This window comes from Bubalus kerabau, chromosome 4 (genome assembly GCF_029407905.1).
Source record: "Bubalus kerabau isolate K-KA32 ecotype Philippines breed swamp buffalo chromosome 4, PCC_UOA_SB_1v2, whole genome shotgun sequence".
Classification (NCBI taxonomy): Eukaryota; Metazoa; Chordata; class Mammalia; order Artiodactyla; family Bovidae; genus Bubalus; species Bubalus kerabau.
Window position 1 is genome coordinate 140,940,287 of NC_073627.1, and position 27,587 is coordinate 140,967,873.

The following is a 27,587-nucleotide window of genomic DNA, read 5'->3' on the forward strand; positions in this document are numbered from 1 at the left end:
CTAATGAATATGATAACTAGGTTTAGAATGGTCAATTTAGAGCTCTTCTTTCAGACATTGTATGTAACATTGATACACCAGGGCTTGTTTGTTAAGATCACCCTTGTAGACTAAATGTATTAGCAACTGTGTATCTTTCTGTTCTTTGTTGCAGGAGGGTATGGTTCCATTCCATTTTATCCAAACATGATATCAGATTATCCAGGAACAAGTTAAAAAGAAGGGAGACTGGTTCCAGAACACATCTCTGGAAATTACCCTATGGATCCTGACTCTCATGGCAACATTACAGTGTAGGTTCTGTGTGAACATCGACAGCCAGTGGTCTTTGTGGAGCTTATCTCATAACATGTTCTGGGTCACTGAGTCAGAGGCTGGGGAAAGGCTTATAGGCCACTAGCACTTTACATTGTTCTTGGAAATGATGGTGTAAGTGAGGGGGTATTTGGGCCGAGAGATAGGAGTACAAGATCCTGTTCTCGGTCAGTTGTGCTTCAGCCTGAGGCCTCCTAAGTTCTGCAGAGAAGCAGCAAGCCAGGCAGTTGCAGGACTTTGTTCCTAGCTTGGGCTTTAGCCTCAGGCTCCTGGGAGCTACGCTGGACCATTTGGAGAACTTTTTTACTTAGGCTAGGATTCAGCAGAATAGTCTAGAAACGAATAAGGCTAAATGCTTGTTTCTGCTTCATGCAACAAAGCCCAGATCCCAGCCCATGTCTTTTTTTTTTTCCCAAGCAGTGTGCCTACTATGTGCCTCATACAAGGCTTATTTCCTTGCATTTGCTGCTTGTTTAGCCCTAAAAGCAACTCTGAGGTAGATCTTTTTAAGATGAGGAAGCTAAGTCTTTAAGGTGCTGTTACTTCCTCAGGGTAAGGAAGGGTATGGACAGGAGAAGTAGTGATTTGACAGTGGGGAAATGACCAGTCTGGCTTCTGGTCATCTGCTGCCCAAGTTCCCTGTAGATGTGGCCCCAAGGATGGGGTGCAGGTGTGCTAAGTTAACAATCCCTCAGTCCTTGGAGGTGGGTTCTTGAATGCGGCTGGGAGCAGCCTCCTCTCCCCTCTGTGCTAATGTTCTCTGCTGGAGGGAGGAGGTGGTGCACTGGCTGCAGCAGTGAAAGTCACGTGTCAGCAGGAGTGCTCACAGCCTTTCAGATGACAGTGATCTGCCCTAGTCAGTGCCAAGCAGGAAAGAGGAGTCAGGAAGGGATAGAGGAAGAAATGGTTGGGGTCTGCTCACCCCAGGAGCAGGTAAGCAGGTCATGGCATACTCAGCCCTGAGAAGCAAGCAGTTCCTAAGGGGATGGCACGAACTTAGCTTTCCCTTCGGAGTGCTGAAATAAAATGTTCTTAAGTTTTGAACACATCAAATTTGTGGGAGGAGTGTCCTGACCTTGAGGGGAAAATGTAATAAGAACTTTGAGCTCCCTCTAGAGGTCAACAGAGATAAATGAACATCATAGTAGTGTGAAGGGAAATAACTAGACTTAAAGCTTGCCAGCCCTTTATCAGGAAACTAGCATTTTATGGCTGCATTATCCAACAAAGTATACTTTCTTATACTGGGGAGGAATTAGTTACCTTTGGGAAGAAATCTGGGTGAATTATATTCTAGTTAGCTATGTGGGGGCCAATCCTGAAGTCCAGTGTTTGCCACATAGGTTGTATTAAATGAATAGAGGAGAAAAGATTGTAAAAATTGGTAATGTTTCCAAACAAGATAACATGCTTCTTAATGAGAGCTCTAATTGTTGAAACAAACTGGATCAAATGAGAATTCATTTCTGTGCTGTTAACGTGCCAGAATGTTTGACAGCAGGCCCATGACTATAACAGAGAGTAGTTTGCTGCTGTGTTTTAACCCCATCTCCCCAACATCTGAAAAAAAAAAAGCAGTGAGTACCGAAAGATTAGAATTAAGAAATCCAAGTGTGTTGGCTAACACACACAGCTTCTTAACTTCTAGAACCTCAGCTGGCCAAATGAGAATCTGTTCCAGGATGTAAATCTTTGTTATGTCGTTGCTAAGTCGTGTCTGACTCGTTGGCGACCCCATGGACTATAGCCTGCCAGACTCCTCTGTCCATGGGATTTCCCAGGCAAGAATAGTGGAGTGGGTTTCCATGCCCTCCTCTAGGGGATCCTCCCGACCCAGGGATTGAATCCGTGTCTCCTGGATTGGCAGATGGATTCTTGACTGCTGTGCCACTGGGCCATGTAGAAATCTTAGTCACGGTCAGTTATTCCAAGGATGAGAGTTAGTTATGGTGCTAATCTTTCTTTTAGTTATTCCTTTTGTTTTCAGTATGTTTATACTTCAGAATTGAGAGTTCAGTTCTTAAAATTTAGTATGTAACTACAGAATGAAAGAGTTAGAAGTCATTTTTAATTTGTGGTAATATTAAGACTATCTGAAAGTTTACATTAAAAAGAGTATTCCAAAGTTTCTCAAAAAGCAGAATAGGAAAATGTCAAAGGGACCAAGGAACCAACCTGAAAAGAGTTCTCAGTGGCCAAATCTGGAACAGTTTGAGCAGCACAATAAATTACATACTATTAGATTATAACCCAAAGTATGACATTGCTGCTGCTAAGTCGCTTCAGTCGTGTCCGACTCTGTGCGACCCCATGGATGGCAGCCCCCCCACACTCCCCCGTCCCTGGGATTCTCCAGGAAAGAATACTGGAGTGGGTTGCTATTTCCTTCTCCAATGCATGAAAGTGAAAAGTGAAAGTGAAATTGCTCAGTCGTGTCCATCTCTTAGCGACCCCATGGACTGCAGCCTTCCAGGCTCCTCCATCCATGGGATTTTCCAGGCAAGAGTACCGGAGTGGGGTGCCATTGCCTTCTCCGAAGTATGACATTAATACCTGTAAATTCCTACTGATAAATGATTGGTTGGATAAATAAATGAGGGGGAAGAGACAAATTTCCCAGACAAAAGAATTCTAGATAATTTAGCTGCTCCCCCTCAAATAGATGGAGCTTAGTTAATGCATATGCACTCAGTTCCTTTAGTTATTTCCTTCTGGAGTACCTTAAGAGGGTGAAGTGACTGGTGGAGAAACTTAGCAAACCATACCTTGGCCAGATGATCTAGATTATCATCAGTAAGTCATGCTGGTAGGATGTCCCCTTGCTATGATGTGATAAAAATGGTATCTCATCTCTGTGATCTCTCTGCCAGTAAGCCCCATAATTGCAGCCTGGCCTTGAGGAAAACACATTGCAATCACACTTGACATACTTGCTGCAGAGTACCTGACTAGTACTCTTCAGAACTGTCAAAGTCATCAAAAATAAGAAAGGGCTGATAAATTGTCACAGACCATAAGAAGCTAATTGCAGTATCCTGGAGCTGAAAAAGAACACTAGGGAAAATCTAATGAAATCTGAACTAAAGTGTGTACTTTAGTTAATAATCATATTCAAGTGTCAATTCCTTAGTTTGTGACAAATGTAGCAGAGTAATGTAAGATATAAACAGTGGGAGAAACCACCTGAGAGTAGATGGGAACTCTGTACTGTCTTTGCAAGTCTTCTGTAGATCCAAAATTATGCTAAAATAAACTTACAGAAGCCAAAAAGATCCAGCTCATTTAACTCTTGTGTTATTCAGCTTTTGTTCTGTGACATTGGAAAAATGGGGAACTTTGCTGCTTTGTGTATATGTATTAAGCTGTCTGTGACTTTGTGTAAAAGTGAGGAAGATGCCATTTCCTGAAGTTGTGTGATGACAGATGACACGAGAATTTCTGGTGCTTCCCTGCGGCAGCAGTGGCTCATGTTGAGCAGAGCAGCTTCATTGTCTGGGTTCATTCCTGTTTCATCATCGAGTAGCTTAGAACTAACTGGAAGTAAATCACTATTGTTAATTAGTTCCACATTAAAGAAGAAATGAGTCTGGGATCAATTTTTGTCCGTGTGTGATCTTCAGTAGAGATACATGGTCCTGGGTAGAGCTATGCAGCTTTTGCAGAAGGGTTGTCCTTTCAGTCTTTAATTTCATATATTAGATGTTTATGCATCCTAATAAAAGCTTGTTATTTTCCTCCAGCCATTATTCTGTTTTCTTCCTTCCTTAAATATGTTGAGTTTAAGTGTCAGAGTACATGCTCTGACATTCTCTGATGAGATCATCTATCCATATTTCTTTGCAGATAAGAAATCTGAAGTTCATAAAGATTAATTGACTTACTCATAGTCAAATTATTACTTAATAGCAGAACTGAGACTGTTTCCCCAGGTATCTTGTTGCTCTTGCTCTTCATGGTTAATGAAGAGCCAGAGCTTGTAGTGAATGTGGAGGAGGATTAGAGCAAAATGTGAAAGGATATTGGCAGAGTAAGAACATTTGATGTTTCTCATATGTTCTTTAACATTTTAAACAATTTATAAAAGCATTTGTGACTATACATTAAAAAATTTGGGGGGATTATTTCAGTAGGATGACTTCTGGAACTGATCACGTTCCAAAGGAATGAATGTTTTGTGGCTTCTGATATAAATTATGGAATAGTTTTCTACAGTAATAATTTATACTTTTGTCTACAATGTAGGCAGGTAACCTACATTGTAGATAAAAGTATAAAGTGACTGAGCACACAGAGCAAATACCAACCTTGTAAATAATTTGTATTTTCCCTCTAGGAGATAGAAAATGGTGTCTTATTAAAAAATGTATTTAATTTAATTTGACTGGCTGTTTCCTTGGGTTTTACTAGTATTCCTCTTCTGTGAATTGTTTTGCTGCATTGTAAGAACTGTTTCTAAAAATACAAGTGTTTTTCCTAGTCTATTTAGCTTCTATTTATTTATGTAAAAATCACATTTTTCTTTTATTACACTTGTAGATTGTAATCTTCCGGTGTAGCTCTACCTCACCAGAATTCTAATGTGAATTAATGCTTTTTTAAGAAACTTTTCCCTGATGGGGCACATAGGGAAGGGCTGAAGGAACTAGGAGAGGAAGGAAGGTATTTCAGGCAAGGTAGACAGCATATCCAGGGTAAGGAAGAGGTAGTGAGGCTGGGTGTAAGTATATATGTGGGAGGTGTAAACATGAGCTTCACTGGAGAATGTGGTGAGTGCTGTGGTCCTCAGAAGTACGTTGGTATGCTTAAGGAAGGGTTCATATTATGGAGGAGATGGAATGCCGCTCAGTACTTCACAGATCTTGCTGTAATCCTTAGAGGGCCTTGAAGGTTTTGGAGCAGGAAAGCATTTTGTAACCTGTAAGTAAAACAGAAGAAACACATTTTGGCATGTCTGAGATTCCAGGATTTTGTTGTTTTCTTATGGTATAATTTACATCCTGTGAAATTTATCCTTTATGTACAGTTCTTCAACTTAGTCAACATAAAAAGCAGTTCTGTCACTCCAAAGAGTTCCATGTCCCCTTGAAGTCGGTGTCTACCCTCCCTCTATCCCTCTGCTGCTGCTAAGTCACTTCAGTCGTGTCCGACTCTGTGCGACCCCATAGATGGCAGCCCACCAGGCTCCTCTGTCCACAGGATTCTCCAGGCAAGAACACTGGAGTGGGTTGCCATTTCCTTCTCCAATGCATGAAAGTGAAAAGTGAAAGTGAAGTCGCTCAGTCGTGTCTGACTCTTGAGTGACCCCATGGACTGCAGCCGACCAGGCTCCTCCGTCCATGGGATTTTCCAGGCAAGAGTACTGGAGTGGGGTGCCACTGCCTTCTCTGCTCTATCCCTCTAGTTGTACCCTTTCCAGAATGTCAGATAAATGGAATCATATCGTGTGCAACCTTTTGAATCTGGCTTCTTTTCGTTAGCATGATGTGTTTTGAATTTTATTCATGTTACTGCTTGTATCTATAATTTGTTCCTTTTTGTTGTGGAGTGGTACTTCATTGTATGGATATATGCCACATATTGTTTATTCATTCACCAGTTGAGAAACAGTTGGGTTGTGTCCAGTTTTTGGTGATTACAAATAAAGTTGCTGTAAGCATTTGCATTCAGAATTTTGTATGAATGGTAGTTTTCATTTGACTTGGTGTAAATATCTAGTGATTGCTGGGTTGCATTGTGTTTGGCAGTGCTGAAAAACTTGTTTCTTCCCACAAAGAGGATTGCATTCCTACCAGCTATATGGGAGGGTTGCAATTCCTCAATACCAGCACCAGCCATTGTCAGTTTTTAAATAAAAGTTGTCATTTGAATACTGTGTAATGCTAACCTCACTACTGTTTTTTACTTTGTAGAGATTAGTCCGTTCGTTTCTATGTTACTGTTACGTGAATGAGAAAATGTATCTGTACCTGGTCTCCTATCTAAGCTCTGGTCACCAATTCTATAATGCTCTGATGGATTTGTTTATGTTGCACCAATAGGATAAAGCATGATTTGTAACTTTTAAAATATATATATTATAGATAACATTTTTTCTCAGTACAATAGATTTTTTTTTTTGTACTGAGGACGGCAAGTACATGTGGACAAACTTTGGAAGGGTATGCTTCACTGAAATTCTCTCAGAAGTGGGGTTAAGAGTGAATGATTATCTTTTTTCTTTCTTTCTTTCTTTTTTTTTTAACAAAGTAGTAATGTGTGTGATCAAAAAAAAGTAAATTTTAATTGTAATTCCATTACTGAAATTGATCTTATATATGAATACATCTGATATGTATTTTGCAGTTTGCGTGTTTGCTAAAATATTGTTCATTTATTACTTTATGGTTGTTACTCCTTGTGGTGGGATTTCAGGTTTTTTATTTCAGTTTTTATGTTAGTTTTATAGTGATCCTTGTATCTCTTTTTTTAAAAAAGAACATTACTATCTTAAATATTTATATACTTGTGTTCCTGTAAATCTTTAAAAATAATTTTATTGCAGTACTGATTTTTGTCCTTGCCCTTAGAGTTTTAAGGTTACTAAGTAGTTGATTAGAACCAGTAGTTACTTATCAGTAGCTAATTTTATTGTGCTTAGACAATGTGGTCTTTAGAATTCCTTAAGGGACTCTATCAGTAAATGTGAGTTTTTTAAATCGCAAAGCTCATTTGAAGAAATAACATATTTTGTATTGGTATAAATTCTGTATGTGTATCAGTTACATTTTTCATGTGTCTGTCCCTTCTTTTCCCTGCTTCCCTGCCTCCTGCCCCACCTATTTTTAATCTGTCAGGCATGGAAAATGATTTATCCAGCTTCTGGACAATTATTGTTAACTCTTCTACTCCTGGTAACCCTGAAATATATAAAGTAACAATCTTTGAGCATAAAGATTTATGACCGTTACATCTTCACCATACCTTTTATCAAATAAATATAAACATAATATAAACTCTTGTCCTATTGAATTCTTTTTTTATCTAATTTTACCAATGAGTGAAGGCATTATTGGCATTTACTAATCATAGGCTTTGGAGAAGGCAATGGCACCCCACTCCAGTACTTTTGCCTGGAAAATCCCATGGATGGAGGAGCCTGGTGGGCTGCAGTCCATGGGGTCGCGCAGAGTCGGACACGACTGAGCGACTTCCCTTTCACTTTTCACTTTCATGCATTGGAGAAGGAAATGGCAACCCACTCCAGTATTCTTGCCTGGAAAATCCCATGGACAAAGGAGTCTGAGGGACTATACAGCCCATGGTGTCGCAAGAGTCAGATACAAATTATTGATTAAACCATTGTCAACCAGGCTTCTCTGGCTGAGTGGGATCTCTGTTTATTTTGAGACCTTGTAAGCTTCCTGATAGTTCTTTTGTAGGCCTTGTGGAGTGTTACACCATTACGTGTGTGCGTGCGTGCGTGCTCAGTTGCTTCAGTCGTGTCCAGTTCTTTGTGACCCCATGGACTGTAGCCTGCCAGGCTCCTCTGTCCAAGGGATTCTCCAGGCAAGAATACTGGAGTGGGTTGCCATGCCCTCCTATCCTCAGATCAGTATTAAACCCTTTAAAGATTCTAAGTGATTTCTGTAGATCCCTTTAACTTTCTCTCTGTTCATTTTCTAGTCATTCCCAGCTAGAGGTTGAATCCAGATTGTCTTGCTTCCCCATGGCCAGAAGCAGAAGACCAATTACAGATTTTTAATTTTGATTTTTCTCTTTCACTTCAACCTTTTGAAGTGCTAAAAGTTGCTTCATGTTTTCACTGGGTACTTTTTGGAGACAGTTTATGCAGGTAGCCTTAATGTTCTTTGTTAATGTTTGTTTTTACTGAAATATAACAAAAAGGAAAGAAGACTGATTACCTTGGTAGAGTTTTATAGGTAATTAAGTACTGTTTGCAGAAAGGTAAGATTCAGCATAGCCAACCTGCTAATAAGCTCGTTTTCTTCCAGACCTGAAAGTTTCATGATACCTAGAAGGCCATGCTGGCAGCAGCTCTTGCAGCAAGTCTTTGCTGACACTTACTTTCCCCCCAGAGCAGTCCCTTTTGAGATAATATTCAGAATGTAGAATTTTAAGAAGCAGAGGTTATTCCTAGAATTTTTGTGAAACTCATGTTTTTCTGTGTGAATATTTCGAACCTCTTGTCTTGAGATTTATGCTGTCTCGTGATGCATAAGGCAAATGTGCCTGAATTTTTAGAACTATTTACTGTAACAATGTTTATAGTATTTTCTGAGTTTTAACCTTTTAAATTTTCTTCTCTGTAGCTTGGCTTTAAAAACTAGTCCTATTGAGGGAATTGAGCACAGTGCCCTGCAAGCAGTGTATAAATAGGAGCTGCTTTTATAGGGGCTTTTACTACTGATGTCTCAGTGACAGCACAGTGAGAGTGAAGTAAAGTTTTTGTGAGCAGGTAAATTTGCAAGATAAGTTACAGTTTGCATTGTTTTCTGGGTGGAGTAAAGATAAAGTTGAATTTAGGATTAAGTAAAATGTTTCTGATCTGACAATTTTACTGAAAGAACACTGCACATTCCTGTTTCATTTATATATATATATTTAACAATAAAAATTCCAAGTCAGCAAAAATTAAAAAACAGAGAGCAAGCCTATTGATAAAAATAACAGAATCAGGTGTGTCAGCAGTCAACGGATGCTTTGTTAACTGTTTCAGGTGAACCTTTGGGGACTGTATAGCAGAAGGTTAAATATACGTGTGAGCAGTTTCTTCCAGTTGATTTCCTCCCCCTTTATTTTTAAAATAAAGGGAGCTTCTTTATATATTTACTCAGTCTTTATGTCTTAGAATTCATTTTATAATGCTTACAATATTCCTTCTTTGGTTCTTTTAAACATTTACTAAATCTTTTCTTGGTTAGCTGTTTACCTGTTTTAATAACATTTTGCTTATAAACCTCTTTAAAGGGTACAATTTAGACTCTGGCTCACCCAGCCCCTGGAGTATAGCAGGTGCTGGAAAAATGCTTAGTTTTATTGTAGGGCCAGACCAGTAATTGTAATGAGATCATTAGTAAATAGTGTAAAGTTGATGTAGTTTGACCTTAAATGTTTTTTTGAACACAGGCACTTTGGCAGTGAAAAAGAAGCAGTAAACTGAACACTTATATTATTTATTTATTCATCATCCAGTGGCTTACAGGATTTTATGCTGCCTCCTTATATGTAATGATTGTTCACACCTGCTAAATTTGAATCCTGGCTTTGACACTTGACAGAGGTGTGAAAGGCAAGTTACTTAATGCCTCAGTGCTTTTGTACACCCTCCTATTAATTGAAAGTGATGTCTCTATCGTAGTGGCATTATAAGGATTAAATGAGACTATATATATAAATGCTCATTTAGTACAGTGCTTGGCATATTATAGTTGAATCTTTCTGTAGATAGAGTGTGCTTTGACACTGGTTATTCAGGTCTCTGTCCCCACATAAATCATATTTGTTCTTTTAATGTTAATATTCATTTATTCTTGCTCAGAGAATCCAAAGGACAGAGGAGCCTGGAGGGCTACAGTTCATGGGGTCACAAAGAGTTGGACACGACTGAAGCGACTTAGCACAGCATTCAGTCGTATTAATATACTTGAACTGTGGTTGACAAGCATCTTCTATAAAGGACCAGGTAGTACATATTTTCAGTCTGTCTCAACTATTCAGCCCTGCTGTTGTCAATTGAAAGCAGCCAAAGACAATATATAAACAAATGGGCATGGCTGGGTTCCAATAAGACATTCTTTACAAAAATAGCTGGCGGGCCATAATTTTCAAACCTAGGTACTAGAGATTGCTTTTATATCTCCTCATTATTGGATGTTTGAAATACGTTCGTCTTATTTCATTATAGGCACATCTCACATATTCAGGATGTGGCTCTAGATGACTGCAGTAAATAGAGTCACATGAATTGTTCGGTTTCCCAGCACATATAAAAGTTGTTTACACTGTACTGTAGTCTCTTAAGTGTGAGATAGAATTATGTCCCCAAAAATGTACATATCTTAGTTGGAAAATGCTTTATTGCTAAAAAAAAAATGCTAACTACCATCTGAGTCTTCAGCGAATTGTAGTCTTTTTGCAATATAATATTTATGACCACTGATCACAGATCACTGTTAAAAGCATAATAATGAAAATGTTCGGCATATTGAGAGAATTGCCAAAATGAGAGACAGAGATATTAAGTGAGCAAATGCTGTTGGAAAAGTAGCTTTGATAGACTTTGTCTACACAGGATTGCCTCCAATTTGTTAAAAACACAGTATCTATAAAGCACAGTAAAGGGAAGTACAATAAATGAAGTATGCCTCTGTATAGGTAATTCACCGATAACCATGTTGGTGCTAATTTTAATTGGTTTCTTTCAGATAATGTGTTTGAACTGTAGTCCTCAAGTGGAATTATAAAATCACTGAGTAACCCATAAAGTGTCTTACAGTGCAAGAGTTGACGTATTTAGAGAATGTCAGAGCTAATAATAATTTGAACACTTAATATATAGTAATTATTGTTAATTTCTACCATTTATGCATATATATTGTCTATTAATTTTCCATCATTAGATTTTTATGTTGAGTGAGTTGTATTTTTTAACCATTGGCTGTCTGTGTCCTTTTCCACTGATTAGAGTACATAAGAAATAGAGAAGGTGAGTAACAAGGGAAGGGTGTGGTGTGCCTGATGAAGTAAAGATAGACCAGAAATAGCATTGTCGTCCCCCCCACCACCACCACCACTTAACCATTCTTGCCCCCAAAAGAAAGCAGTCATATCATCTTCTTAGGATGAAACCTGGATGCTGATGGTTTAGGAAAAAAGGGTTGAAGAAATTGAGTTCCATTTTATATAACACATTATAAATTTATTGGTTTTTATTAATACTATGTAGAATTTCACATCAAAGGTCGAGAACACTGGTTAAGTTTTCTTGCCAGCAGTCAGATTGTGCCTTTCAAACCCCGTGTTTAAGGTGCCTAGAATGCTGTGTGTTGACTGGATGCACAGTAGAGGGTCCTTGACTGATGTTCTCATCCAGAGTCCTTCCTTTTCATTAACTGTATTTGAATGTTCTTTTATATGATATTAAACAGGTACTTTTTTTTCATTGTGAAAAAGCATTTGTACTAGTCATAGGAAGGATTCTTATGAATCCTTTATGAGAACAGACATAATTGATGTGTTATACTGGACCCTGCCTCGAGTTCAGTAACGTGACTCTAACGGTGAGGTTAGTGTCTTTGCCTTTTTAAAGTATGTGATAGTTATTTTAATCTCAAGAGTAAAGTGTTAGCAAGTTTTCAAGGCTTTCATTAATACTTTGTTTTAAAAATAGTGTCCAGGAATCCAAATTTTCATGAAGTGCATTCATATTTTCAGCCTGCTCCTTGAGGTAACAATCTGGGTGTGTGCGTACACAGTAGTTTTATTTTACCTGTTTAAAGTTTACTGTTTAAAGGTTCAGGATTCTCTTAGCTTCAGCATTCTTGTCTTTTAAAAGTCAGTGTCCACTCTGTAATGTTTTAGACCTAGACTCTCCACTACTGTAGCCCCTAGCCATATATGGCTAAAGTTAAAAATTCAGGAGCCACACGTGGCTCGTAGTTACTGTACTGAACAGCACAGATATAGGACCCCTCTATGGTAACAGATTTCTGCTGAATAGTGCTATTGTGCAAACAGTGCTATTCCTGCAGTCATCTACTGTGTAATTTTTTTTTTAATTGTATAGAAATCAGAGCAATAAAGAATATTTTCTAGGAGCAGGGTTATTGTTATTTTCAAAAACATGAGATAGCAGTATTTGACCAGTCTCATCTGGGTGTCACTACTCACGAAATGGGAGCACTGTTTCTAGAGCCATGCTTCCTTATCTTTTCCACATTGTGGCCTACTTGAGAGCAGAAATGTTTCTATGGCACTCTGAGGTCAAGTGTGGGCTCCAGGCTGGAAGTCTTAGGTTTGGGTGGTTGCAAACCCATATCCCCTTCCTGGCATACTAGTGTGCTGCAGAGAGGCACATACAGCTCAAAGTTCAGTTTCATAGTGTACTCCTTAATGGATTCCTGGATAAAATTTCTCTTGGACTGTAAAGCAGGATTTGATTTTATTCTCCCTGTTACTCATCCTTTTTATATGTCATTTTCCCAAGAAGACCTTGTGAGATCTAGGCATTTTACAACTGAGAACAACTTTGAAAGCATTCATGTACTTGGAGATTTAATAGGTGCTTATGTACTTAGTGGCTCTCTCACTTCATGTATGGATGGCCAAGCCTACAGAAGTCATGGTGTGTCATTTCTCCTTTATTTGATGGGAAGGAGGAAGGAACACCATGACATGTACCTATTTAATTTCGCCATACAAGTCATGAAAATAATTTACCTATCTGAGATATGACCATATTAAATACATGCAGTAAAAAAATTATAGTGAGGAAGCCATGAATCTGCATACCTCTCCCCCAGATAAAATTCCACTATACTATTCACCTAAGCATCAGTGGCTTAGTTAGCTATTTCTAAAATGTTATGTTTGTTCATTGGCTTTTGGCAAGATAAATAGTCACAAAGCAATAGTGCCTTAAAAATAGCTGAAATGAGAACTTATTTGCCTTTCTCTCTGTATTTCCCACCCTCAAGGATTTAATGTGGGTTGACTTTTATGGTGTAAATCTTTGGCTCTTGTCGTTTCCTGACAGTCAGCCTCTCGCTTTAGGTCAGTTGTTTCTAGGGTTCCTCAGCCAGTATGACTTCCTGTTACTCCATTGAGTGAACTGGAGAATGAATCTGGATTTTGGTATAAAGTGTGAGCATTTCACCAAGCCAAGAGTATATCCTGGAGTCCAGAGGTCAGGAGTTTTTGGTATAGCATGAATTTTTAGCCAAATTAACTAATGCTTCAGTTCATGGGAAATACAGAGTATGAATGCTGTAGGGAAAACTGGCTGAGTTGGATTTAAAAGAACAGGAGAACGTTTGCATCTCCAAAGTGGTGCCTGTCTGAGGGATTTGAATTTAAAGATAATTTTTACTATGTATAGGGGTTTTTTCCCCCCTTATTCCCTGATTTTATAATCTGACCTACAAGTAACATGCAGCCATTTGCTCTGTCAAATAGTTAGCCCCTGCTTATTTTCTCTCTGTAACTGTACTATAATGTGCTTTTAGTGCAAGGACTGTGTGATTTTAATCCTTTATTATACTCAATACAGAAGTAAATACAGAGCACCTAATAGAATGGCTTTTAAGTACTGGTTGAGCTCTTTTCGTGCCTAGCGCAGCCATGGCCCGGGGTCCCAAGAAGCACCTGAAACGCGTAGCAGCTCCAAAACATTGGATGCTGGATAAACTGACTGGTGTGTTTGCCCCTCGTCCATCTACCGGCCCCCACAAGCTAAGGGAGTGTCTCCCCCTAATCATTTTCCTAAGGAATAGACTTAAGTATGCCCTAACTGGAGATGAAGTAAAGAAGATTTGCATGCAGCGTTTCATTAAGATCGATGGCAAAGTCCGCACAGATATAACCTACCCTGCTGGTTTTATGGATGTCATCAGCATTGATAAGACTGGAGAGAATTTTCGTTTGATCTGTGACACCAAGGGTCGATTTGCTGTTCATCGTATTACACCTGAGGAGGCCAAGTATAAATTGTGCAAAGTAAGAAAGATATTTGTGGGGACAAAAGGAATCCCTCATCTGGTAACCCATGATGCTCGTACCATCCGTTACCCTGATCCCCTCATCAAGGTGAATGATACCATTCAGATTGACTTGGAGACTGGCAAGATTACTGATTTCATCAAATTTGACACTGGCAACCTGTGCATGGTGACTGGAGGCGCTAACCTGGGAAGAATTGGTGTGATTACAAACCGGGAGAGGCATCCAGGTTCTTTTGATGTAGTTCATGTGAAAGATGCGAACGGCAACAGCTTTGCCACACGGCTCTCAAACATTTTTGTTATTGGCAAAGGCAACAAACCATGGATCTCTCTTCCCCGTGGAAAGGGTATTCGCCTTACCATTGCTGAGGAGAGAGATAAGAGATTGGCAGCCAAACAGAGCAGTGGATAAAATGATCTCTATGTGATGTGATTGGAAAAGTCTTTGTAATTAAAGATAATACCAAGTGGAAAAAAAAAAAAAAGTACTGGTTGATGTAGGGCTTTATAGAATAAATAGTACAATATATTCAGTTTTACATCTTGGTGTTACATATGCATATAGCATAAACACTAGATTTATTCCTTCCTCCTGATAGCACCAACCATGGTGAGTTGTCTGGGCCAAAGGTTTTAAGCTGGAGATGGGGTGCTGTCCAAGACCTTTTGAAATTACATGCAAATTTTTGTGTGTACTTAAATGTGTACAGTTCCTTGGGAGAGTGTGTATAACTTTGAGTAGATTCTCAGAGAGTTCCAAAAAGATAAGTGCCTTGGACCTAGACAGTGGAGGAAGCAAAGAAAGCTTTGCAAAATCAAGCTCAACTTGGAAAAATCACTGAAATGAAAATGATAAAATGCAGTGCTGGTCAGTTTATTGATGTGCTACATTGGTCAGTAAGTTTTAAAATTTAAAGTATATAATGTTCTTTATTATATAAGTGAAGTTGCTCACTGTAGCCTACCAGGATCCTCCATCCATGGGATTTTCCAGGCAAGAATACTGGAGTGGGTTGCCATTTCCTTCTCCATTATTATATAAAGTCACTTTTAAAATTCTTACAGTGATCTAATGTTGGCAAGAAAATGACCCTTCTCCCATAGTAAGAGTTTGATTTTTTATGTAACGTGCGTTTGATGGGGTCTTCCCTAATTTAGCATAATGCTTAGTAGTGAAGAACTTGTAACAGTGGGGAATTGTGTAGTGTGATTGCTTTATCTTAATGCCCAATTCTGTAACTTAGATTTTTTTCTTTAGGAAAATGACTGGTGTCAAAAAGCAAGGAAAAAACCCTGATAATTTTATTTGAACTTGACTGTGAAATTAGCACCGACTTTGAGTGTAACATGACTGATTCTAGTAGCCCCTGCTGTGTCTATGTGTGGGAACCACAAGAAGAGCTGTGCATTTTGAAGGTGCATAGCACAAAGCATTGCTGGTATAAGTGTGTTCTATTTACAAACATTTGTTTGAGGCCATAATTTGAATTTATTTATTTATGATTGTTAAAGTTCTATCTGAAATTATTTTTGCATTTAAAGAATTTCCCCATTTTAGTTATATCTGTCTTAATTTTATAGTCCTTTGGGTTTGTGTATATCAGCTTATCAGAAGTATATAAGAAAAAATTAGCACAATAATTATTAATGTTTAATGTGCTATCATGGACTGTTTCATGAATTGTTGATTTCTTTATATTCATGAATTTAGTGAATTATTAATAAAGCACTGATATTTTTTGTTATGTGCCTATTTTTTTAAAAAATAGTGTCATTGGTTTACTTTGGGAAGAGTTTTGTGGGGGGAGTGAGCCAAATATTCATGACTCAAAATTTCATGAAAGAACTTTAGATTTACTTTATTTCTGAGGGCAGGTTGATATATAGACTTGGAATATATTAGGAAAACATGCTGAGTTCTTACTAAGAAACTCTGTCGTGAGTTGGGAGAGAAGAACTAATGTCTTTTTTGTTTGTTTCAATTATACAGCAGATATAATTTCTACAGTAGAATTTAATCATTCTGGAGAGTTACTAGCAACCGGAGATAAAGGTGGTAGAGTTGTCATCTTTCAGCAGGAGCAGGAGGTAAGTGCTTAAAGTTTGGTATCTAAATTTCAGTTTGCCCTTGGGACTGGAGCTTATGCTGGAGAATCTCATCAGAGGATGTTGGCAAATTTTTCTTTAAAAATTTGTTGTATATCAAGCAGAATATTGAATGTGTAAGTAGCTCTAGTTCTCTTAGCTTTGTGTGTCTGTGTACATGTGCGTGTTGTTTTGATTTAATTGTGAAAGGATTTGGTTAGAGAAAGGAGTGAGAAGTGTGTTATACAAGATTTTAACTGATTTTATAGCCTTGGCCCTCATTTTTTTTCCTCCTAAAATTCCATAAAGTAAAATTGTTTTGACATCTTCTCAGTGAATAATTTTCCTTGTGTAATTAGGAGTGGGAGCCTGGTTTAAAGGAAAAAGCTGCTCAACTATTTTTATATCAGTATATACTAATACACTTACTGCAATTTAAGTATAAAGGTTTTAAATGATAGTTGCATGTATACACATGTAATGTATGTAATTTGTAAGCTTAGTTACTCCTCTTTAAAGTGGATTTGAAAATTGTTTTCCTTTCTCTTTGAAGAAAGGGATTTCTCATTGCAGAATCTGTGATTAAAATAGGGTTGGTTTGGTTTTGTGTACAACATAGGCACACTTCTAAATCTGATTGACTAGATTTCTCACTAAAATTTTATACTAAACAAGATTTGTCACACTAGATTTTCCCTTAGTCTCCCTCTACATTTGTAGATCAAAGCTAATTTTATCATTTGCTTCCAAACATTCTGTCCCTGTCTATACTATCTTCAAAAAGAGTTGAAAGTACTGTGGATAAAATGCAGGGCTTTATGAACAGATGTCTAAATCATAACACAGAGTTAGCTTTTAAAGGATTGTGAAATTCCTTAAATAAGCAAGAATCTAGTAATAATACTACTACTTTGCACTTCTATAGCGCCTTTGACCTGAGGATCTCAAAGTGCTTTACAAACACTAATGAATTAATCCTCACAACACCCAGTGAGGTAGGTAATTTAATTTTAAAAGAAATGATTAATAGTGTCTGATTAGAAGGTGCACAAGCACTAAATATGTCTCCTTTTATTATTTTTCTTTTTGGTTGGAAGGAAATATGAAAATAAGACTCAAGGTTTTCTTGTCAAAGGATGTTTTTGTGGGAAGTGGGGGCAAAATCAGTTTTCTGTTCTGTTTTCAAGCAGCTAAAAACTTGACCATTACAATCTAGGAAAACTTGGAGTCGAAATAGAGCCTTACAGATCATTATAGTTTACCTTTATTTCCAAATGAGAAAGCAGATTGTTAAGAGATCACTTGATTATCCAAACTCACAACCAGAATCCAGAACTTCCAGCATGTCCCCTCTCGGTGCACTCCAGTGCCTTTCATGTTAAGTCACCAAAATGTGAGTGTTAACGTTGTTCTTCAGAAGTTAGAGCTGGATTTCCTATAGACATTCTCTGCCCTTCTATGGTTTGGTTTGGTTTTTTACTGAAAATTAATGGCATTCTATATATTTTTGTTTTAAAAACAAAAGGTGTTTGGAGAAAAACATTTAAATTTAAGTTTGCTTCCCAAGCATTTCCATCTTGAAGGGCTTTACATTGTGGGTTTCTGAGCCTACATTTCTAATGGGGGCTTTGTGTTGTTTAAAAGTATAAATTGTCATTCTTAACTGCATGTAAGTTTTCAAGACAGAAATCCATTATCTAGAACCTCAGATTAGTAGTATGTCTTTTGAGAATTACTTAGTGTAAATTTCAGTGTATTTTTTAGTGATAAATAATAAAGATGATAATTATTCTCCTTCTTGAAATTGATGTTGTTAACGTTAATTTGATGCATTTCACCCAATATATTTTCTACATTTTTAAAGCCCTTATTCTGGAGCTTCTAACGTTATGCTGTCTTCAGGACATTCAGTACCTATGTTAATTATAAATATATGTGCCTTATATCAGTAGCTAACATATTTAGGTTAGATTTTATGAGTTCATAGCCTTTAAATGCCTGTAAAGTAGTGTTCATAGCCTTTAAATGTCTGTAAAATAGTGTTAGAGTTTGAAACTTGGAAGCCAACTTAGAGATAGTCTTTTTCTAATGTTTAGGTAAATCTCAGCAAAAGTTTACATAAAGTTACATTGCTCAGTTTAATAACAAAGGCCTGGGATTAGAACTTGGATCCCTAAATTTCAGTAGCTTCTTCTAACCACCACAGCAGCAAATGTATGTATACACACATTCCAGGGTACACTGGCACTTAACAAGTGAGCGGTTTTAAGAACCTGCTAGTTCTCTTTGCAAAATACAATGATGTTTGCACTATTGTGTCTACAGTGGCAGGGTTCCTTGCTAAAATTCACTTGAGTGGAGACTTAAATATTTCCACTCACTCCTTTTATAGTCCTTACTTACTTAAGAAGAAAAGGTCATGCTACAGTAGTAGTGAACCTTGCACATCAGACTTGGACCGCTTTATCCCACCTTTCTGTCTCACTTTACTCCTAAGGTGTGGCAGGTCCCCTTCCTGTCATCTTGTCGGGCACACTTTGCTGCCTGTCCATCTGTTCCCCAGGCAAAGAAACTGGGTGCTCATTTACAAGATTTTCATTTGGTTCGAGTGTATTTCAGCCTGGTGATTCTGTAGCATGTTCTACTGTTTTGTGTGTGTGTGTGTGTGTGTGTGTTTTAAACTAACATGTTTGAATGATTTTCTGTTTGACAGAATCTCTGATAGAAGCAGGGCATGTAGGGAAATTGAGGCACAGGGTAGATTGAGTTTCCAGGAGGCATCACACAGTCAGAGTCCAGACTTCGGAGTTTCACCCAGTGCTCTGTGTAGCGTGTCCTGAAATAAGGCACCCATCTTGCTGATTTTCACAGCTTTTGTGTATTAGGTTGGTACAAAAGTGTGGTTTCAGACAATGAATTTTAAATCACAACTAGGGTCATACATGTATTCATTAATCAGAGTAGGAACCACTACAGTCAGCACATTTTTGCCAAATAATGTTTATTCCTGTAGTATAAAAGTCCATACTTGAGGATTTGACGAACTCTTGGAAAGCATTTTCTTCCTCCTGCTGGTTGTGGAAGCAGTTTCCCTGCAAAAACTTGTCAAGTTGCTTAAAGAAGTGATTGGTTGGCTGGCAAGGGATCAGGTGAATATGGTGGATGAGGCAAAACTTTGTAGCCCAGTTTGTTCAACTTTTGAAGCTTTGTGTTGTGGAGAAGAATTGGGCCCTTTCTGTTGATCAGTGCCAACTGCAAGGGTTGCAGTTTTTGGTGCATCTCATTGGTTTGCTGAGCATACTTTTCAGGTGTAATCATTTCACCAGGATTCAGAAAGCTGTAGTAGATCAGACCAACAGTAGACCACCAGTGACCATTACCTTTTTTTGGTGCAAGTTTGGCTTTGGAAAGTGCTTTGGAGCTTCTGCTTGGTCCAGCCCTGCCAGTTTTCATATACAGTCCCCTTTTTGTCGCATGTCACAATCTGATTGAGAAATGGTTCGTTGTTGTTGTGTAGAATAAAAGGAGACAACACTTCAAAACAACTATTTTTGGTCAGCTCATAAGGTACCCACTTACCTAGCTTTTTCATCTTTCCAATTTGCTTCAAATACTGAATGACCATAGAATGGTCCATGTTAAGAAAGTTCTTCTACAACTTCTCATGTAAGTTGTAAGAGGATCAGCTTTGATGATGACTCTCAATTAATTGGTTATTGTCAACTTGCCATGGCCAGCCACTCTTCATGCTCCTCATCTTCAAGGCTCTCGTCTCGTTTGCAGGACTTCTTGAACCACTACTGTACTGTACCTTCGTTAGCAGTTCCGAGGCCACATGTGTTGTTGATGCTGCGAGTTGTCGCTGCTTCTTTATGACCCATTTTGAACTAAAAAAAGTAGCTCATTTTGTCTGACATCATTTTCATAGTCTAAAGTAAATATAAACACCTAGTAATAAATCAGTAGCAGAAAAAAACATAAAGCAGGAAATGCACATTAAAATGGTATATAACATAACCACATTTATTTACGGATGTATCCCAAAGAAAGGCAATGCCAAAGAATGTTCAAGCTACCGCACAATTGCACTTATCTTGAACGCTAGCAAAATAGTGCTTAAAATTCTCCAAGTCAGGCTTCAACAGTACATGAAGCAAGAACTTCTAGATATTCACGCTGGATTTACAAAAGGCAGAGGAACCAGAGATCAAATTGCCAACATCCATCGGATCATAGAAAAAACAAGAGAGTTACAGAAAAACTTCTGCTTTATTGATTATGCCAAAGCCTTTGACTGTGTACATCACAACAAACTGGAAAATTCTGAAAGAGATGGAATACCAGACCACCTGACCTGCCTCCTGAGAAATCTGTATGCAGGTCAAGAAGCAACAATTAGAACTGGATATGGAACAGCGGACTGGTTCCAGATCAGAAAACGAGTACATCAAGGCTGTATATTGTCACCCTGTTTATTTAACTTATATGCAGTATACAGCATTCGAAATGCTGGGCTGGATGAAGCACAAGCTGGAATCAAGATTGCCAAGAGAAATATCAATAACCTCAGATATGCAGATGACACCACCCTTATGGCAGAAAGTGAAGAAGAACTAAAGAGCCTCTTAATGAAAGTGAAAGAGGAGAGCGAAAAAGCTGGCTTAAAACTCAACATCAGAAAAAGATCATGGCATCTGGTCTCATCACTTCATGGCAAGTGGATGGGGAAACAATGGAAACAGTTACAGACTTTATTTTGGGGGGCTCCAAAAGCATCGCAGATGGTGACTGCAGCCATGAAATCAAAAGACGCTTACTCCTTGGGAAAAAAGCTATGACAAACCTAGCACCATATTAAAAAGCAGAGACATTACTTTGCTGACAAAGGTTCGTCTAGGTAAAGCTATGGTTTTTCCAGTAGTCGTGTATGGTTGTGAGCGTTGGACCATAAAGAAAGCTGAGTGCCAAAGAATTGATGCTTTTGAACTGTGGTGTTGAGAAGACTCTTAAGAGTCCCTTGGACTGCAAGGAGATCAAATCAGTCAGTCCTAAAGGAAATCAGTCCTGAATGTTCACTGGAAGGACTGATGGTGAAGCTCCAGTAGTTTGGCCACTTGATGTGAAGAACTGACTCATTGGAAAAGATCCTGATGCTGGGAAAGATTGAAGGCAGGAGGGGAAGGGGACGACAGAGGCTGAGATGGTTGGATGGCATCACCAACTCGATGGACATGAGTTTGAGTAGGCTCCAGGAGTTGGTAATGGATAGGGAACCCTGGTGTGCTGCAGTCCACGGGGTTGCAAAGAGTCTGACACAACTGAGGGACTGAACTGAATTGATTCCAATATCAAAACAGCAAAGTTCAACAGGTGCAAAACTGCAGTTACTTTTGTAACAGCTTAAATAATAGCTTTTGACATCACAGTGGATGGGGCAATATTCTTTCTGATGATGGTAATGTGGAGGGAGAGCCCAAGCAGCTGTCAGACTGTGGTGTTCCATACTTTTTAAGGAATCTTTATTTCTATGGGCGCTCACAGGAGGTGGTCAGCACTTGTTGAAGTAACTGGTTTCCTGTTGGCTTTGGATTGCTCAGACCTTCTGGTTTCTCTGAGGCTTTTTGATACATATAAGCTAGAATGTTGGGGGAGGGTTAATATTTTTAATAGACAGTTAAGGAGAAAGGTGAACAGAAAGGTTGTTCTTAACTGATTTTTCTGGATTGTTATGCAGCCCTTGTTCTCTGTTTTCTACCACTGCTGGTTACTTACTAGGATTTCTTTCTCACTTTTCTGTTCTTAATGTAGTGTTCCTAAAACTTAACACGGTTTAGGCTTCCCTGGTGGCTCAGCTGGTAGAGAATCTGCCTGCAATGCAGGAGGAGACTTGGGTTCAATCCCTGGGTTGGGAAGATTCCCCTGGAGAAGGGAAAGGCTACCCACTCCAGTATTCTGGCCTGGAGAATTCCATGGACTGTCCATGGGGTCGCAAAGAGTCGGACTTGACTGAGCGACTTTCACTTAACTAACACGGTTTAGAAGAAACCTTTAGCATGTTTATCTCAAAAGATGGATAGTATTGTTTATATGTTTGTATTCCCTTTCTACATTATTTGGAAAGACTAGAATGAGACTCAACCGCACGATATTGTTTAATAGAATTTAATATCATATATACAAAGGGCTTGGTTTAGTGTATTCATTAAAGTGAAGGGACAGAACCTGCTGTTTTAGGGTGACAGGGTAGCATTCTCTTGGGAGTTGAGTAGTATGTGGGCCCTAGATTTGCAACTCCTGGCAATGCAATTTGCTTTTATCAATAAAGAAACAGAGGAGCTCAGACAGATTACTGGTCAGAAGTCATACAGTTAACAAAGAAGTGAACTGTTACTCTAGTACCTTTGCTGTTACTCCCGATTCCCTGCCCATTGCATTCCCTTTTCTGACCCGGGTTTAGCAACAACAGTTGATGTGCCACACTCTCTGCCAAGCTCCCTAAATCTTATTAATCTTCACAGTAAAGTAATGGAGATGTTATGCTTACTTACTACATCTCAATTTATTACAAATTTATAAGTGAATTGAGACCTAAGTTAAATGCCTTTTCTAAGATCACACAGCTAGTCAAGTGGGTTAAAAAAAGAAAAGCTAATTCAATATAAATTGGGATGAATATCCACAATGAAAAACAAGTCTTAACTCCTCTAAGTAATGAACCTTATAAATCAAGAAAATCAGTTTCATCTATAGTAATGAGAAAAGCCTTGGTCCTCAGACTTTTTAATAATAGTCATTAAGGAATGATGGCCTCTCTGTCGAAGTTTAGTGACAGAAAAGTTGGAGTTTGGAAGCCTCGAGAGTTTAGAGACCTGGGCTCTAGTCCTCATTCATATCCATTAACTCGTCCAAGCACCTCTCTTGTTCAGCCGTCTGTTCTCCAGATTGCTAGTTTCAGTTTACCTCTTAATATTCCCAGTAATTAAAATTGCTCTATGCCTTTTATTCTGTGTCATGGTTTAGAACTAAATTATCCTGGGTAGTTGGTCCCATCACTTCATAGGAAATAGATGGAGAAACAGTGTCAGACTTTATTTTGGGGGGCTTCAAAATCACTGCAGATGGTGATTGCAGCCATGAAACTAAAAGACACTTACTCCTTGGAAGGAAAGTTATGACCAACCTAGATAGCATATTGAAAAGCAGAGACATTACTTTGCCAACAAAGATCTGTCTAGTTAAGGCTGTGGTTTTTCCAGTGGTCATGTATGGATGTGAGAGTTGGACTGTGAAGAAAGCTGAGCGCCGAAGAATTGATGCTTTTGAACTGTGGTGCTGGAGAAGACTGTTAGAGTCCTTTGGACTGCAAGGAGATCCAACCAGTCCATTCTGAAGGAGATCAGTCCTGGGTGTTCTTTGGAAGGACTGATGCTGAAGTCCTTACTTACTCCAATACTTTGGCCACCTCATGGGAAGAATTGACTTATTGGAAAAGACCCTGATGTTGGGAGGGATTGGGGGCAGGAGGAAAAGGGGACAACAGAGGATGAGATGGCTGGATGGCATCACTGACTTGATGGACATGAGTTTGGATAAACTCCGGGAGTTGGTGATGGACAGGGAGGCCTGGCATGCTGCGATTCATGGGGTTGGCAAAGAGTCGGACACAACTGAGCGACTGAACTGAACTGATACAGTCTGAATCATAGCACTTTAACCTTTTTAGATTTTATAACATTTTAAAGCATTACAGTTAACCCTTTGAACAACATGGAGTTAATCCCTGTATAATTTATGGTCAGCCCTCTGCATCCCCTGATACATAGTACAGTTGTATTTACTATTAAAAATACACATGTAAAAGCAGTCCTGCACTATTCAGGGATCAACTGTATTAACTGTAACTTACACATTTCCATGGTTGGTTGAATCCACAATATAGAGGACCAAATACAAGTTGTACCTGGACTTCCCACTGTGCAGAAACTTGGCACCATAACCCCTATGTTAATACATCTTTGCATACATTGTTTTTCATTAGGGTATACTTTGAAGAGGAATTGTTGAGTACATCTTTTAAGGCTTTCAATAAGTATTGACAGATTATTCTCCAGAAAAGCTGTGTAAATTTATACTTCTCCCTGTAGTGTATAATTTTTGTCCATATTCTCATCTTTAAAGCAATGACCATTATCATTTTTTAAATTCTTCACTGGTTTAAAGGCAAAACATTATTCTTTAATTTTGCGTACTAGTAGTGAGTAGTTATATATTTGCTGACCATTTTTTAGGTAAGCTACCAACTGTTGACCTTTTCATCTCTCAAGGGGGAGAGTGTTAATATTTTTACTAATTATTTTTAAGGACTTGAAAAGATAGTAACATTTTTTACACATGAAAGGTAGTAACCTTGTCTTATGATGCACTTTTCTCCCTAGTATGCTTTTTTTTTTTAACTTTTAAATATTTTTCTTCTTACCTTGTCAGAAGTCAACCTTTCTGTGCTCTTTGCTTTCACTTTTGTATTTAGAAGCTCCTTTTCACTTGAGAATTATATAGAAATTCACTACTGTACTTTCTCTTAGCTTCTTTTATGTACTTTTTAAACATTTAATTCTTCCCTCTGAAATTTATTTTTGTGTAAGAAATGAAGTTCTAATTCTCTTTCCAAATGTTTGTTCGGCTCTAACACCATTGGATTTTACTGCTGTTTTCTGTTCTGGTTGGTTGAATCTCAGGGGCATACTTGAGTTCCTGACACTGCCACTGGAGCCATGGCCAGGCCCTCGATTTAAGTAAACCTGCCCATAGGTGTGCGGCAGTGCACACACGGGCTTTCATTTGCATATGTGCTGCCATTCACCTCTCACTTCATAGGTAACTGTTTGAATGCGTTTTTGTAATTTTCATTTTGTTTTTGTGTACTGAACTGTATTTATTTGTGGCAAAATATAACATTCCCCCTCCCAGCAGTTTCGATGTGTACAGCACGGTTTTGCCAACCACATGCACATACTGTGCAGCCAAACCCCCAGAATAACTGGAACCCTGTACCCACGGAACAGCAGCTTCCTGCCCCCCTCCAGTCCCTGGCTGTCACCATTCTACTTCCTGTTCTGTGAGGTTGGCTGCTTTAGATAATCCATATATGTAAGTGGAATTGTGCAGTATTTATCATTAATGACTGGCTTTATTTTTTTTTTTAGCATAATGTCCTTAAGGTTCATCCATGTTGTAGCCTATGAGAGGAGTTCATTTTTTTTTTTTTTTTTAGGCTGAATAATTTACATGTATATACACATGCATGGGCACATACCCACCCACCACCTTTTCTTTATTCATTTATCCATCAGTGGACATTTAGGTTATTTCTACCTCTTAGCTATTGTGAATAATGTCTGTTGAGATTTCTTTTTCATTTCTTTTGGATTTATACCCAGATTGCCAGATCATCCAGTAGTTCTTTTTTTTTTCCCCCTCGATGTGGCATACGGGATCTTAGTTCCCAACCAGGGATTGAACCCATGGCCCTTAGAGTGGAAGCATAGTCTTAACCTCTGCAGTACCAGGGAAGTCCCTATTATTTATATTTTTGAGGAACCCCCATACTATTTTCAAAGTGACCACACAATTTCTATGCTATTTTGTTTGTTTGTTTTTTTAACTCTGTTGAAATATACACAGAAAAATGCACAAAACACTAGTGGATTATCATGCAGCAGATACTTCGGTCAGGAGCTAGAACTTCCCCACTTCCATCAACCCTCCTCATTTCCCTTTCCAAGCCACTCCTTTCTCTTTCCTCTTCATAAGTCTTTTAACACTTAGTTTCTCTTTCCTCTTCATAAGTCTTTTAACACTTAGTTTGGCCTGTAGTTTTAGAACTTTTTGTAAATGGAATCTACAGTAAGCATTCTGTGTCTGGCCTTTTTGCTCAGTTTTTGTTGGTGTAATAATTTGTTCTCTTTCATTACTGTATTGTGGTCTTCTGTATTACTGTACCATAATCTATCCATTCTGTTATAGATGTGGATGTTTTGGTTGGTTCAGTTTGTGGCTGGCTATAAAGAATAAAAAGTTGTAAGACAACATAGTAAAAAGTTTAAAAAAAAAAAAAAAAGGCATAGTAAAAAGGGAAGCCTGGTGTACTGCAGTCCATGGGGTTGCAAAGAGTCGGACACGACTGAGCGACTGAACAACAATACTAAAAAGTGGTTCTGCCCATTTTATTCTCATGAACAATGTATGAAAATTCTGGCTCTTCCACATCTTTGCCAATGCTTTGTCCTCAATTTTATAATTTAAGCATTTTGAGATTATGAGGGTGTCTTGTTATAGTTTTAATTTGTACTTCCTTGAATAATACTGAGGTTCAGCATCTTTTTATGGGTTTATGGGCCATTGGATGTCATCTTTTGTGAAGTACCCACTAAAATTTCTTGCACTTTTTTCTACTGGATTGTCGTTTTTCTCAGTGATGTGTAGGCTTAGCACCTTTTGAATATTAACCCTTTGTCAGTTGTATTTGTTGGAAGTATCTCCCATTCTATGACTTACCTTTTTATTTTTCTGAATGATATCTTTTGATAAGGTTATTAATATAATTCAGTTTATCTATGTTTTTCTCTAGACATAACTGCTTTTTCTTTCCTGTAAAAGAAATACTTCTCTACCCCAAGGTCCAGGAAGATAATATATTCCCGTTATTGTTTAGATCTGTGCTTTCCAGTATGGTAGTTACTAGCTCCATGTGGCTATTTAGAATTTAATTAGTTAAAATAAATGTGAACTTCACCTCCTTAGGCACAGTGGCTACAGTGGTGCTCAGCAACCGCATACGACTGTGGCCACCACATTGGACAGCGCAGATGAGGACTGTTTCCATTTTGCAGAAAGCTCTCTTGGATAGTGTTGTACTAGAAGCATTTACAGTTATATTCCTGATAATTCACCTGGAATCAATTTATATGAGTGGTTTAAGGTGGGTGTAGTAAGGGTCAGGGTTTGTTTTATTATATTGAATAGATGAATAACCAATGAACCGAAAACTATTTAGTGAAAAGACCATCCTGGCCCAGCAGTTCCACTTTTGTCCTAATTCAGGCCTACCTGAATTATATGGACTTCAGTTTCTACTCTTGACTAAAGTTTCTTATACACAAGTTACCTGAAGGCTGAGATTCTGTGTTATTAAATCTCTGTATACCTCTGGGACCCAGTGTACATAGTACTGTAGTCTTTTGCTTACATGGAAAATAGCATTCATATTAAAAATTGAATTGCTGTTTATTGTAACTTTCTTGGAGAATAATATGACAAATGTTTTGAGACTGAGTAAGTAATTTTCAGTGGAAGATATATGGAATTTCTTCTAAAGAGATATTGGTATATAGCTATTAAATGGGTTGGGTTATTAGATTTGGTGTAAGAATATTATAATGAGACCAAGATTCTCAGTTTGAATTTTACCCT

General features: G+C 38.2%; 2 protein-coding genes across 5 annotated transcripts in view; both read left to right on the forward strand.

Annotated features, from left to right (window-relative positions):
• Positions 1-27,587, forward strand: part of PPP2R2A (protein phosphatase 2 regulatory subunit Balpha) — an 80,582-nt gene that overhangs the window by 34,998 nt on the left and 17,997 nt on the right. For 2 of the 4 annotated variants that reach the window (XM_055578774.1, XM_055578773.1), the window contains exon 3: positions 16,024-16,121. In XM_055578774.1, the coding sequence (XP_055434749.1) occupies positions 16,024-16,121 (98 nt within the window). Of the gene's footprint in view, positions 1-168; positions 294-9,810; positions 9,998-16,023; positions 16,122-27,587 lie in introns of those variants that run through there. The other 2 variants (XM_055578775.1, XM_055578772.1) reach the window with 2 other exon arrangements.
• On the forward strand, positions 13,603-14,518 carry LOC129650384 (40S ribosomal protein S4, X isoform-like). Its single transcript, XM_055578776.1, has one exon. The coding sequence runs from the start codon at positions 13,654-13,656 to the stop codon at positions 14,443-14,445; it is 792 nt and encodes a 263-aa protein (XP_055434751.1). The 5' UTR covers positions 13,603-13,653; the 3' UTR covers positions 14,446-14,518.

Coding starts and splice junctions, on each gene's coding strand:
- LOC129650384 (XM_055578776.1), top strand. CDS start 13,654: ATGGCCCGGGGTCCCAAGAAGCACCTGAAACGCGTAGCAGCTCCAAAA.